At 37.2% G+C, this 14,284-nt stretch overlaps 2 protein-coding genes across 3 annotated transcripts; both read right to left on the bottom strand.

Moving 5' to 3' along the window:
• Window positions 1–3,015: 3,015 nt before the first annotated feature.
• Window positions 3,016–5,235, bottom strand: LOC110795437 (protein SRC2 homolog). Of its 2 annotated transcripts, XM_056831340.1 has the most exons (2): window positions 5,080–5,235; window positions 3,016–4,088 (listed from the first exon to the last, which is right to left on the bottom strand). In XM_056831340.1, exons 1-2 carry the CDS (start codon window positions 5,093–5,095, stop codon window positions 3,193–3,195), a joined length of 912 nt encoding a protein of 303 aa, XP_056687318.1. In that variant the 5' UTR covers window positions 5,096–5,235; the 3' UTR covers window positions 3,016–3,192. The 2 variants fall into 2 exon arrangements, with proteins under 2 accessions (XP_056687318.1, XP_021856137.1); XM_022000445.2 differs by lacking the exon at window positions 5,080–5,235 and having other exon boundaries at window positions 3,016–4,470.
• LOC110795435 (uncharacterized) lies at window positions 5,095–13,713 on the bottom strand. Its single transcript, XM_056832725.1, has 12 exons — window positions 13,585–13,713; window positions 12,664–12,703; window positions 11,803–11,813; window positions 11,470–11,622; window positions 11,091–11,295; window positions 7,257–7,573; window positions 7,058–7,183; window positions 6,823–6,956; window positions 6,626–6,723; window positions 6,389–6,480; window positions 6,031–6,152; window positions 5,095–5,235 (listed from the first exon to the last, which is right to left on the bottom strand). Exons 1-12 carry the CDS (start codon window positions 13,711–13,713, stop codon window positions 5,163–5,165), a joined length of 1,500 nt encoding a protein of 499 aa, XP_056688703.1. The 3' UTR covers window positions 5,095–5,162.
• Between the last annotated feature and the right edge of the window lie 571 nt (window positions 13,714–14,284).

Below are 14,284 nucleotides of genomic sequence, written 5' to 3'. Positions count from 1 at the left end.
GACAACTAAAAGGATTGTTCAAACCCTAAGAAAAGGCTTATGAGTTATGTGTATGCATATCCACCAAATGTGCTTCATATAAATTGGCTTGCTTATACAAAAAGAAAAAATAGGAAATTCTACACGGTCCTCGTTGGTAAATTCTACATTGTGAAAACTAAAAGTTTTTTATTTTTGTGACGAGGCCCTATGGCATTGTTATTACACTTACATCTATTCTCATTGATGGGTCATGAAAGAAGTCGAACTGGTCTGAAATGGGTTGGTTTTCGAAAGGCCATGGCAGGAATATGACTGCTGTTTGTGGTGGTGGTGCTACGTTTGGGTATACTGAGTCAGCACCGCAAGTGGAATCTCAGGCTTTCCTTAATGGCCTAAGGTGGGCGGCTCAACCGAACATCGCCTCCCTCATGATCCTTTCGGACTCGCATCACCTTGTGGATATGCTTCAGGAGGTGCGCTCAATTGAAGTACAAATACGTTGAACAGTTATGCAAACATAGTCCCTAGAGGTGACCTTTGACTACTGCAGTATCAACAAAGCGGACAGGTCCGGTCCGGAGTACAACAGGCACATCTCTTAGCAACTTGAGCATGATCAACTCTTATTTTGTGTTCTAAATATAAACTCCCAAAGTTCACTCCTCATACTCAAGTTACCCCAACTATGGATAATGGATTTCACTCACTCACTCACTCACTAATCACTGAAAAGTGAAAACCCGCACAAATTAAGGAAACCCAAAATCAAACTTGGATTGCTCAAGTGGTAAACTCTAGCAATGTTCAAGCTAGAAAGGGTTGCCTTGTATTGATATCAAACAAGCTGAATATACATTCCATCCTATGATCATGAGCATAGTTATCCTAAAATATCATACAAGATACCATATCATACAAGATAACAAGATATCAATCATATCATACAAGATAACAAGATATCATATCATACAAGATATCATATTACAGGATATCATATCATACAAGCTGTCATATTTCTAGATTTCTAGTGTTAGGAAACACTCTTAACAATTAATATAGAATTTAATTAAAGAAGCGAAGGCAGTCAAAATAATTCCCAGAAAAGTAACTGTAATCAAGAGCAAAAAATCAACTAAACCAACACTAACCGTTTCAACCGCAACCAGCGCCGCCGCAGAGTCGCCGATGGCAGGAGCGGCGAGGAAGATATCGATGGAGATGGAAGTGCTTGATCTTGAATTTTTAGCTGGCATTGAAATTGCTTCATCATTTGATATAATTTTCCAAATTCTCCGTCCATTTGTGATTGCACAAATCAACTGAATTGCTTTATTGAACCTCTGATTGGATTGAATGTAGAAGATAAATAGCTTCCTATAACTGAATGAATAGTTTTAGATTTAAAAATTAAAATTTTATTTGATCTGCTTTGTTGTCTTCAATTGCTGAATGTAAAGAAAGGGAGTCTAAGTTTTGTTTTTTTAGGTTTTCTCCATTACTGAATGTCAAGGACGGAATAGAGACAGAGAACTTTCGATTATTTTGGTGAATCCAAATAAAAAAGTTATTATGAATAGTAAAAGTTATTGTAGACCAATTGCCTGTTGGTTAAGTGGTGATTGGGGCTGAACTTGGTAGGGAGAACTCGTGTTCGATCCCCAACCAAAAAAAAAGTTATTGTATAATCGTAAATAAAATATAACTTAAATGCAATTTTTATTCATTTTAACTCAATTTATGTCCATTAAGCTCAAGTTTTTTCATCCAATCTCAATTTTTTTTTTAACTGACGTTTTTTCCCTAATTTTTACGGAGTATTTTCACCTTTTCTACTTGGTCGTAATTTTAAACAAATTTGGCTACGAAAATGGCATACAAAAATGCAATATTATTTTCAAAATTTACAAATGTAGGTACTCCATATAACATTTTCAATTTTCCATTATTTTTTCCATAAAACGACACAACAGCTAGGCATTTTTGAAAATAAATTTAAAAAAAACTCCGTAACAATCAAATTAAGAAAATCGATTTGAAAAAATGGATTAGAACATTGAAATTGTTTTTTCAGGATAGTACATCCTCTTTATAAAAATCGTAACACTATATTGGTTTTGTTGACTGTTGACTATCATCTTTATGATTTTCTAGCCTTTTGTAAGAGGTACATATTATTATTAGGGACAAAACCGTTCTTAGAGAGTTGATTTTTATACAGTACTAAGTTTTTAAAATATTTTACATGCATCTAGGTACACTGTACATCCTCTCGTGTTTTCTCCGTCCATATGTGGAGAAAATATGATAGAACACACAATAGACGTATAAATACCCTTGGTGTGCGGTGTGCACCTAATAATTTTTTCACAAAGTTTTGGTATTTAAAGTTAATTTAGCTGAAGTACATATTATGGCAACTGCTCTATTTGTAAAATGCAGGTTCAGGAAGAAGGATTGATCCCTATCTTATGGTAGCTAATTTGTCGTTAAAAATGCTGATAGATGTTGAGATCATAATAATGTTAGTGAAGGTGAAAGATGAAGGGCTGCAAGCCTGCAAAGAATGTGCAAATGCCACATGAATTCTCGACACCATTCTTAAATCAACCACTTTGAAAAGTTTCCTAGTGAAGCTAGTCGTCCGTGGCAAGAAGCCACACAAGAGTGTCACGACGCTCACTGATGGGAGAAAAAGATAAGCTCGAGCATCCTCTGTGAGAGGATAAGCTCGAGCATTGAGCCTGCAGCATCAATAAAGGGCTGCAGTGCCACAAGATGGGGTCTTCTGCCTCACTGGGATCAAAGCATCAAAAAAATGAACCTGCTGGATCCTTGCTTATCAGAAATACAACCATTTTATTTTGTATGCAGGACCTTATTGCATCATAAGAGGGCATAGGAATGTCAACTCGTAGTGGTGATTGGCAAAGTAAATCCATGCATACAGTTAATGTCTAATCGCACAACGGAACTTGTGAGTAAGATGATACTGATAACTAGAAGAAAATCAAACCAAAAAAATTAAGACACATATTTAAGGGATAAACAGACTAACTAATTCTATCAAAGTCTGAATCAATCAGCAAGCCAATTAATTTACAATCAAGACATAAAATAACAATGAACTGAATCATAAAAAAAGGTCCAAAATCAAAAACTAGACCATATAAGATAAATCAGCAGAGCTAAAAATCGAAAACTGGATCACAATCAGAAATCACAATCAAAAGCATCATCCATCACTTCTCCAAGAACAAGTCCTCCTAAGAGTCCAGCTCCCAATCCCATTCCCAATCCTCCCATTCCACCACTCTTCTTTGGCTTCTGTGGTTTTTGGGCATACCCACCTGCCGGAGGATAAGAAGGGTACCCACCAGGCTGAGGGTACCCACCAGGTGGAGGGTATCCACCGCTAGGTGGATACCCATACCCTGCAGCAGGAGGGGGAGGGTACCCTCCATATTGAGGGTAACCATGTGGTGCTTGTCCTGGTGCTGCTGCATACGGTACCCCAGTCCCGTGTGACTGCGGAGGGTACCCTCCTGGTGCAGCATATGGGATCCCAGCTGCTGGTGGTGGTGCCTGCGACTGCGAAGGAGGATACCCTCCAGCTCCATGATGGTGTGGTGGTGGGTACACGTCGCCATACCCTCCACCATACCCTCCTGGTGGAGGGTATGGCGCAGAAGAAGTCGAGCTGCTGCATGATTGACCAGTTTGATATTCACCTTTACCATAAGTACCCATATTATTAGCCATGTCAATGAACTTGTATGACAACTTCAGTTCGCCCTGTGCCTTCCCAGATGAAACCCTTTTAACCTGATAAGTTACAAGCTTAGAACCACTAGGATCCTTAACACCGTCTAACAACTCTTTTATAGGTACAAGGACTTCCCCTAAATCTTTATCAGCACCAAAGGTATGCTCATGCTTTAGGGTAAAGACAACATATTTACCCGGTTTCGCCGCAGCAGCATCGTCGATAGTAAACCTCATGGTGTAATTCCATGCCGGATTCGTGCCCCCGTCTTGATGCACCGGAGTCTTTTGCTTGTTTTTGGGTTCATCCGATAAGTGAACAACCACATACGGATCCATCTTGCCTATAAGATTGACATTTTTAAGATCTTTTGCAGAAATAAGAGTGATTTCCAAGGTTTTGTAAACCATTTTTGTATATGATCTTCCGCAAACGCAAGGATGAAAAAGTTTGATAAGAACAGATAGAGGGAAACCAGATAGAGAGGATGAGATGAACAAAGTTGACTTTTTATTTTAAGGTTAGGAGATGAAATTGATGTTATAGAAGAAAACTTCTTATGAAGACGTGAGGAATATAAATATATATAAAAAGGGGCATACACGATTACACGCTTATGACGCGTAGAAGTTTGAAACGTCTTACTTGGGAAAATAAAAGAAAATAGATAAAAATAAGAAATTACTCCAGAAAATGCTAGGCCATTCTTTGTGAAATAGTGGGTCGCAAGAAAATTCCAAGTAAAGTAATCTTTATCTTTAATTGGAGAAAACAGAAAAGACTTCAAAATTGCCAAGTTGCTTCCATTAATTAAAGGCAAAAAGAAAATATCTCCACCCTCTTTCCACGGACCCGAAGTATAAAAATGATTTTTTTTAAAGAAACTTAAATTATAATAATATAAAAATAAAAATAATCCTCGATAAGTTAAAGGATGGATGTACCTAAGCAATTGGATATAAAGAAAAAAGTAATTAACAATTAAAAAAGTATTGCTGGATAAAGTTGAAGGCTGAAAGTACAAAAGCATAGGATATTTTGCTCTTAAATAACAATGGCATTATTGGCATAAGATATTTAACAAGCATTTTAATTCTGTTTTTTATGGACTATAATCATCATCATGACAACTCAAAACAGATGTAATTTAATTAGCCTAGCTGATAATATACTAACTTGTATTCTACTACGAAATACTTTATCTTTTACATTACCCTTTCCCGGAATTTATACATACCTAAGAGCATCTACTGGTTTTATTTCGAATGCAATTCACAATAATACATTGAAACTGAAAGGCTAAGGGGAGAAGAAGATTGAATTAGCTTGATTACCGAGGAATTGTGACATCAGCTCCACTTGCGAATTTGATTGTATAAAAAATACTCGTGCTTCGTATCTGATACTGCCTTGAGTCTCAGGTATGGATCTGGGAAAAGTATAAAGCCAGAATTATGATCTCTCCTCCCCGAAGGACCTGTACGTCTTTCCTGTCAATACATTCGCATAATGTTAAGATCTAACCCATGAAACATCACGTGTGAGAGTCCCACATTGACAAAAGAGAAGAGAGTTAATCACTTAATAAGGCCAAGGGGCTACTCCCCTTATAGCCATATGGTTTTAAGGTGGAACCTCCTACGGTCTTGTTAAGTGGACTCTCTCTCTCTTGGTGACGGGTGCGGATCTGAGTTGTATACACAGGACAGTTCTCATTAGTGTGCATTTGTGCAATTTATTTTTGGGTACATACATACTACGTGTAAAGTAAATTAGTATGAAGTTGGGAAATTCTCCATAGCCAGGCAAAGCGCCTTCGAACTTTGCAACACAGCTCCCTGGAGGGGGCACTTGTGTAAATGACCAAAGTTGGGACACCTTAACTAAAATAGCTCACATCTTCAGAGGCACAGTGGAAGCTTTATGCTTGTTACTTTAAGCAATACTGGAGCTATGAGAAGACAACCACACTACACAGCTTAGAAATTTCTCGTAGATCGATCCACCACGATGTCTTGCGCGACTGTGTGTGCTTGTGACGTTGCTTGAAGTCCTGTGTCGTGCTCACACTGTGTCACAACTTAGGAAACTTGACTGGTCAATTGTGTTTATCGGCCCTATAATCTAACATCATAATGCATATGATGGACCTTTAGACAGAACTCCAGCAAGAAGACATACTAATCTTCCATCCAAAACGTGGAGTGAAAATACCACTACATATAGATTTATCTAGCCGTACTCTACAAGCAACATTATGGCGGGGAAATGACATTGATACTTACCAAGGCGGACAGATACGAATTAAGTTGCCTACTTCCAGGTCGACATCACCACAAACCCTTGAGTTAAAGATGACAGTCCATATCTTCCCAAAATTTTCATGTTGAGGATTCTGAAGTGAACTCTGCAACAAAAAACAAATAAATAAAAGATAAAAAAGGCTCTATTTTTATTTGACATCCAATGCAAAAAAATAGACCCTTCTTTAGGACTACAAGTAATAACAGTCCTTCCCAAGACAACGAAAATAAAGTCAAAAAAGCAAAAATGATGAACAAAAAGGGACAAATTACAAATACATAAGGGGACTCCTGAAGAGGGGGAGAGAAAAATACAACGATCATGATCAGAAGAAATAACCTCCTCGTTTTCAATTAGAGAGCAATGACAAACACTAAGCTTCGCATCAAAGGATCTTGATAATATCTTCACATCAATGCAACTTGCTCCATCTGAATACAATTAACATGAAAAACTGAGACAGATTTCTGGGAAAAGGGACATTGAATCACAGAAACTATGTAACTACCCAAATTTGTTAATTATTAAGTTAAGAAAAAGACCACGCTGAAATCAATTTGAGTACTATGCTATCACCTTCAGGCCAAACTTCAGTCTGCACTTTCTTTAAGAAATCTGCATCTTGTTCCTTCTGCCGTTGCATTATACGCTGCAATCTTCCAAAGAGTCCAGTGCTGCACCTCGCAGAAACACAACCAAAACAGCCAGGGAACAGGTTGGAAAATAATTCCATGGGAAGGATTTATCAAGATTCGCTTATTTCCAACACTCACCTGGATTGTTTCGGTACTTCAAAGGAAGCTCTCCTGTCTACTACTGAAGCACAATCAAAGGCTTCCTGGAATTTGTCTGCCATTGTTTTCCTTCCAGGTTCTACTATAGCAAGTTCTAAAATTTGAGCATTGTCCTAAATAATGAATGAAGATCTTAATTAACAAGAAAATAAATATACGAAGTACATCTTTTGGGCCTAGGGAAATCATATAATTATCAACAAAATAGAGATACCTCATTGTCTGTTGATGATCCACTATGCACAGCTTCACAAAGGTCTTCATCACTAATTATATCCCTATGTGACAAAGGCATGCTTCTGCTAACAGCACGTTGTTCTGTTCCTTTTCTCCTACTACCCTGTAACAGATAGTACGTCAGATTATGACAAGGGAATTCAATGTAAAAATTTATAATTACAAAGGTAAGGAACCTTTTTTGACTTCAAGAGAGGATTCATGATCTTTCCCTGGAGGTTGTCCAAAAGTTCAGCCATAGAATGTTTATTATAATCATGTTGCATAGCTGCTTCCATTGGCACCACAAGACTTTTTGTTGATGTCTCATCATCACCACCTCCGGGAATTAATGAACCAGTTTTGTCCATGGGCCGATTCTCACTACTTTCAGCTTTGTCGAGCAACTCATCATCATTAGATGAGTTAGGATACTTGTCTTTCCAAACAGACCAAAAAGTGTCTAGTTTATGAGGCTGTAAAGATGATCTTTTCTTGGTTTTACATCTGACACCTGTAACAGTTTATACTTCATATCAAATACCTTGCAGTTTTAGTACAACATGAAAAGCATATTGCATTATTTTTGTAGGCTAGATTGATTCCATCATTTTTTTTCTTGGAAGGTTAAACCAGAGCTACCTGGTTCGTGGTTAGTTTCGGTATGGGGTACGGGTTCGGGTTCGCGGTTCGCAGGTAGCTGATTTTAGGTTCGCGAGAGAAGTATGAATTTTTTTTTGTGTAGTTACATTTTAAAGTACTGAGTGTAATATGCGATAAAAATAATAATAGTATTAAAGTTGATAAGGAAAATTCAATCTGGCTAATTACACAATCCTTAGCAAAGTCACGTGAAAACTAAAAAGGCAGAAGTTAATTGACAAAAAGAAACTTAATAAAATAATGGGACACCACACCCATGACCCATGTGCAATGCACAACAATAGTACCGGAAGACAAAAGGTATAATAATAAGACAAAAAGTATTATAATAAAACAAAAAGTGCAAAACAAAGTAAAAAAAATAAAAACAAAAAGTACAATCCATCATCTTCATTCTTCACTATCGACATCTAGAGTTCCAGTCTCTCCGATGGTGCTTAGATTCAGCAAGAAGAAAGAACAGCGAAAATAACAATTGACGATCGCAATCAACGTGTATGTCCTTCTCTAACAAAAATCCCAACATATTTTATCTTCTATCGCCTTCACGGACCTTCAATCGTTAAAACTGGGGTTTTGGTTTGGTTCGTGAAAAATCGCGAATTGGATCCCGGCGAACCACGAATCGGTACAGCCAAACCGGTTTGCAGGGGTTAGGGGCGAACCAAGTAACACTGGGTTAAACACAAGGCTCGTTAAGAATTCTAGTAACTTTTTGCATTTTATGCCTACAATGACAAGGAAACACAACTTGGAAGTCCAATCCCTAAGCATTCTATTTAATGTAGGTTGATGACACCAGAAAGAAGGAACTCTCTACTGCATTACAAGTTTTCCAAAGAAATCTCAATTGTGCACATATAATTTATTTATTTTTGAGAGAGAACAATTGTGCACATATTGCATGCTCTTTGACGTTCTTTTTCTCTTTTCTCTTTGACATCTCGTTTCTTTCTTCTTCTTTTTGGCTGTTTATGTCTTTGTGACATACAGCCAATTAGTAAGCAACGGCAACAGTTTAAGAGCCTTAATCCTAAGAAGATCAGGGATAGCTTAAGTAGAATGGCATTCCCATGAGAAGTTTATGTAAGGCCCCCTTCTCCATTTCCATTTTACCCAAAGAAATATCCTGGAGACCTAAATATTTTTCCCAACTCTTCAGTCTTTGAACCAGTACCTGCAGAAGTTCGCACTGGGTATGTCAAAACAACTGTACTCGGTACTCCCACATTTTTCATATTTTTTTATCAAATAATGTCACTCTGACTCTACTGAACTCCCTTAGTTGTAGATTCCATCATTTTTTAATCCCCATACATCAACCTTAACAGATACATCTACTCCACATTCATCTTCCAAAAACATGACATTTCTTAAAAGCCCATTAATAAGACCCGTGTAGAAAGTCGGCTGAACGGAAGTGCTATAACTTTCTCATCACCTGTAGAGGCATGTTACTATCACATAGTATTCCATATGCTCCTCTCCCTTTGATCAGGCCAAATTTGATCTTGTACCAAACACAAGTCAATATCTTTAGCATCACACTTAAAAGCACCCATTTCAGGTCATTAACTCTCATACTGTTTCACACTATCTAGATCAAAATCCTCTCCATAACTTTGCACACTTCAATTGGAAGCTTCATATTTTCAAAAAAATTATAACCTCTACAACCATAAGCCAATGAAGAAAATTGCTTAGAAACATTACATCAGAATAAAACACTGAATAGGAAATGAAACTGAAACTGGATCTAAAACCATAGGTGACACTAGCTATAAGATCTTTTTCTATTCAGTTGAGGAAATGTTGAGATTGAACAGAATTTCAGTGATATTTCACGATAGGAGTGATAAGATTGTTGATCCAAAAGATATTGAAGCTTCTGGAACTTCTGCTTCTAGTCTTCTCATAATTCATTTCCCAATGTAAGAGCTGGTCCTTGATTAATTCTGGTTGCCAGAGAAGGGTTTTACAAAAGGTCACAGAAGCTGAACTGAAGCTGCTTTGAAAGGGGTGAAGATGGGAATCAATCCCTGAATGTCGTATTTTTCAAGAAGAGTTGGGCCATAATTGAGAAGGATGTATATGCTACTATTGTCCACTATTATGTGCCTAAGCCTGATCACGTTCTAGAATGTAAGATTTTAAACCTATTCCCTGTTGTACTGTTCCTTACTGTCCATTTCTGATGGAGCCAAAGATTCATATGTTCTCTTGGCTTTGGGATATAATGTAATAAATCAAAATCGCTCTCAAAGCCTCTTCGCTTCCTTTCCTGAAGTAGAAGATGGTCGTCCCGTTATCACTTATGGAGTTATGGGTCAATTGGAAACAACCTCTTTGCAGTTGCAGGGGTAAGGTTGCGTTCGTCGGACCCCCCTTACCCCACTTGTTGCGGAAGCCTCTTTGAAGGCATTGGGGTAACGATAATGAATTAATGTTATGTTCTTTACATGTTGCTTTCAAAAAAAAAACTAGAATGCAATATGTCTTTAGGAGGTTGTGAGGGTGAGTCAGTGTTTAAAAAAGCGCAAAGCGCACTAAAGCGATATGAGTCCTAGATCTCAAGCGTAAAGCGCAAGCGTAAAGCGCAAGCGCAAAGCGCGAGCTTCATCGAAGCGAAGCGCACTTTTTAAGAATTCAAGGTTTCTTTACCATTATGGATATATATCTTACTAAAATAACCACAAAAAACACATAAACATCAGATTTTCTTCCCTATTGCTCCTTGTTTTAACAAAATGAAGCATATAACATAGTGTTTATCATGTAATATCCACTAGGAAACAAATATACTATGCTATTTTCAAAAGGATATGTCATCTTCTTTTTTTCTTTTTTCTTTTCTTTTGGACTCTTGGCCCACTTTCCATTGTTAAGAACTAATAGGATGTGGTCCAATAGACAATAACAACATATAAAAAAAAGCTTTAACGGTGAAAAATTGAAAAAAAAAAAAGAAAAAGAATTTCAATGAAGCTCAAAAAAGATCTTCTCCGTATGAAGGGTGTTTTAAAGGTTAGCTTTGTGTTTGTTCCTGTGTTGTTTCTAGTGGTCTGGTTGTAAGTATAGTTGTTGTGGTGAGGCTGTTACCTTTGTTTGCAGTCTTTCTAAGACTTCATGTGCTGTAATCTGCCTATTTGGAAATAAATCCTTCATACCTTTTTAATTGCCAAAAATAAAACACTGAATTAGAGGAACCCTGAATTAGAGGAACTGCTTGTCTGCCCAGCTAATCAATGAAATGGGTCATGGCAACTTTAAAAAAAATAAAAAGTTGTTGCATTAAACAAACAAATTAAAGTGCACCAAGCATCAGCCAAAAAACAAGAGCATGATTATAAGCAAGATACTACCCTTACCAGGGTTCTTGTCCTCTGAATTGAAAGGATGGCATGTAGACCTTCTGGCAGTTTCACTCTGTTGATCCAGTCTTCTTGCCTCTTTATCAACCGCATAAGATGTGCAGGGCTCAAACTGTTTTTCATTTCCTTTAGTGTAACGATCGAGCATCTCAGATACATTATTCCCACCTTTGATGGGTTTGAAAAGCATCTTTCTTCCTTTCTGCCAAAAAAGGCACGTCAAAAGTGTAAGATTCAGTAAGTCGACAGTACCATACTGCCATTACAAGAACAGTAGAAATATCTCACAGTAAATCAGCAGAAATATTTTACTTGGCATATTATCACTTGATAGAAAGCATCACAACCATTTAGAAGGCAACAGTGTACCATGTACCTCAACACTCGAGATCTGTTCATCTGGATCAGAAGTGGAACCAACAACTTTTGAGCTGACAAAGTCACATCCAATATCATTCTCCCAATCAAGGTTCCTTTTGTGAAAATCTGGTACTTCCACCTCATCTTCAGAAGAGAAGCCGAAATCCTTCTGATAGAATAGATTTTGTTATGTACCACTCAGCGTTTATTTATACGTACACAATTCAACACGAGGAAGGCAGGAACCATTGACTAGGTCACCAAGTCCATGGAGGACACTCGATGTATTCACTTTCACCTAAGAAAACAGACTAGCTTTATTGTTTGTTGTTCACCATTTCTTATTTACCTGGTGTAAACCTGTATAAGAGACAACAATTCTATAAACACCAGATTATTGACAAATAACTATCTTTGGCATAACATAAGATACTGTAGGATAAGGATACAGCATACATATAAAATTTCCATCTCTATTGGCATATCCATAAGCACATAGCTCAAAAGTTAATGTTATAGCTCGTTGCAAGTTTGACTTCAAGTTTCTCTACTGAGTAAATGTTCACACTACATTACCAGCCTCCACGAACTAAGGGGAAAAATATCGAACAACGCCCAGTTCAAGATAGATTGGATTGCCAATTTGCCACCAAGTCTTGGCCAAGCTAAAAACAACGCCCAGTTCAGGAGTTTGTCAATGGGGTTAAATGGAGGTGGATGGAAGCCCACAAACTAACAACGAGCATGCCCGGTCATGACTGAGAGACTTACGTATTTAATTCCCCTAGATTCTCGAAAACAGTTTGTATATAGGGAATAGAGCTCATATAAGGTATAGAGCGTTAATCAACAGAATAAGTTCATTAACCACAACCATCACAAGTCGGCTAAACAAGGATAAGAACATCAACGTGTAACGAATATTTGATCAATTTTATATCAGTGAGATTTCAAACTTACTCCTCTTTATACTAATCACAATCACCACAACTCACAAGTTTACTCTATTTTTATTTTAAAGGTGGAAACAAACGAGAGGAAATCTATGATAGAACTGTCAAGAATAAATAACAAGTTGCAGAATTTTATCAAGTATCAACACAGCCATGCAGGTGGACTAGCAAAGCAAAACCAAACACACGAGATAAATACAATTACGAATAAAGGAAAGTCAGAAATAGAACAAGACCGAGGCAATATTTGAGAATACCTTTGAGTAACTCAAGCTGTGACGCAACTCCCAGATGTTCCTGGAAAATAGAAAAAGTATATGCAGCTTATCAGAAATATAATTGTTGACCGCAGAACTTAACTCTTATACCAAGTTGGAAAGTCTTATCAAACATTAAAATTAGCATGCTCTGCACAGTATTAAGACACATGTCAAGGATTTATTAGGAAAAGAGTGTCAATCACTTCACTATTTCTTACTTAATTCTGATTCACATATTACCGCCTCAATTCTTACAATCTTACGCTACTAGTCTTCAGGAGGGTCATGAGGCATTATCTACTACATAAATATATCAGGTACTTATTGGTTCCAACTTCCAAGTACTGCAAAGGTGCTAGACAATCAGCTACAATACCGAATGCCCCATTCTGAAAACTAATCACTTACGCTCAGCAAACAATGCCTCACCTTACTAGATAACAACTCCCAAGTGTGACAGCACTAAATTACATGACTACACTTTTGGTTAATCTTGTAAACGCTATATAATCCTAACCACTATTTCAAATGCTATTTAATCACACCCCTTAGCAACCAAAAATACGAGTAAATCGAGTTCTGGTATCTTTTGGATATAATATTTCAAGACTGAAGTCCCAGTTCTTCAATAATGTACTAAAGAGTAAAGAGAATATTGTCCACCTTACTTCATACTATGTCTTACTTTATACTATTCAACTAAACAACCTCTTCATTAGCCCGAACACACTATAGCAAGTTGTATGATTCAAGTCCATCGAGGTTCCACCTTTACTTTAACGAAAACTCAGTATTCAAATTCACAAGACAATCACACATTGTTATAGTGAAATTGCATTGTCAAAAAATTTACACAACAGCTGATTAGCTACTCACAAGTCACAATCAACAACATCAGCAGCACATAAATAGTCTTACCTTCTTGCGGTCCGAAGTTCCAGCTAAGGAAACACAAATTCCAGGCGAATTACGGTCTTGCTCGTCATCGTCGTCTATGAAACATTCCAAAATGGTAAGAATAATTCGAAAATCAAATAATATTAACATTTTCTCACAAATACACTATCTTAAGCTGACTTACCAGAAATACTCTGATCGGAATCATGAATTTCCTAAAATAAAAACGAATTATCGAACTGAAAATAATATTATTAAGTGCAATTTCATAAGACAAAAAGGAAACGCGAAGCATAAAATTTACCGAAAATGGTTTATGTCGCCACATTTGAATTCTCAGAACCCTAATTGGTGGAACTTTGTGATTGCTTGTTGCGAAGTTGAAATGGTGAATTTGGGTCAGGCTTAGGCTTTCTTCACCCCTTAATTTCAATTAGTGCAGTTTTTTAAGCACGGGGTCGGAGAAATTCGAGCACGCCCCACTGCTCCAGAAATTCCAATGCGCAGGGCCTGCAGCCTTTACTACACATTACACGGCAAAATATGTGATCCACCGATTTTCGGCAAAAATGTTACGGAGTACGAGCCTACGACGAACTTCGGGGTATACGAGTTACGTTCGATTTTGGTTTCGGGTCGATTCGGGTTGTGTCAAAAAAAAATCAGTAAAATTGTAAAATTTAATATTATTATAAAATATGATAAATTATATGTGAATCCC

The sequence above is a fragment of the Spinacia oleracea genome, chromosome 6 (genome assembly GCF_020520425.1).
Source record: "Spinacia oleracea cultivar Varoflay chromosome 6, BTI_SOV_V1, whole genome shotgun sequence".
In the NCBI taxonomy this organism is placed as follows: Eukaryota; Viridiplantae; Streptophyta; class Magnoliopsida; order Caryophyllales; family Amaranthaceae; genus Spinacia; species Spinacia oleracea.
Note: the sequence above shows the minus strand (reverse complement) of the source record. Positions and strands in the feature narration are given on the sequence as shown.

What these genes read in the sequence shown, in the direction of transcription:
- LOC110795437 (XM_022000445.2), bottom strand. Translation starts at nt 4,155, where the DNA reads ATGGTTTACAAAACCTTGGAAATCACTCTTATTTCTGCAAAAGATCTT.
- LOC110795435 (XM_056832725.1), bottom strand. Translation starts at nt 13,713, where the DNA reads ATGTTAATATTATTTGATTTTCGAATTATTCTTACCATTTTGGAATGT. An exon ending in GACTGAAGTTTGGCCTGAAG is followed by an intron (nt 6,481 to 6,625) that starts GTGATAGCATAG and finishes AATTGTATTCAG; the next exon opens with ATGGAGCAAGTTGCATTGAT. An exon ending in ATTCGTATCTGTCCGCCTTG is followed by an intron (nt 5,236 to 6,030) that starts GTAAGTATCAAT and finishes ATGTATTGACAG; the next exon opens with GAAAGACGTACAGGTCCTTC.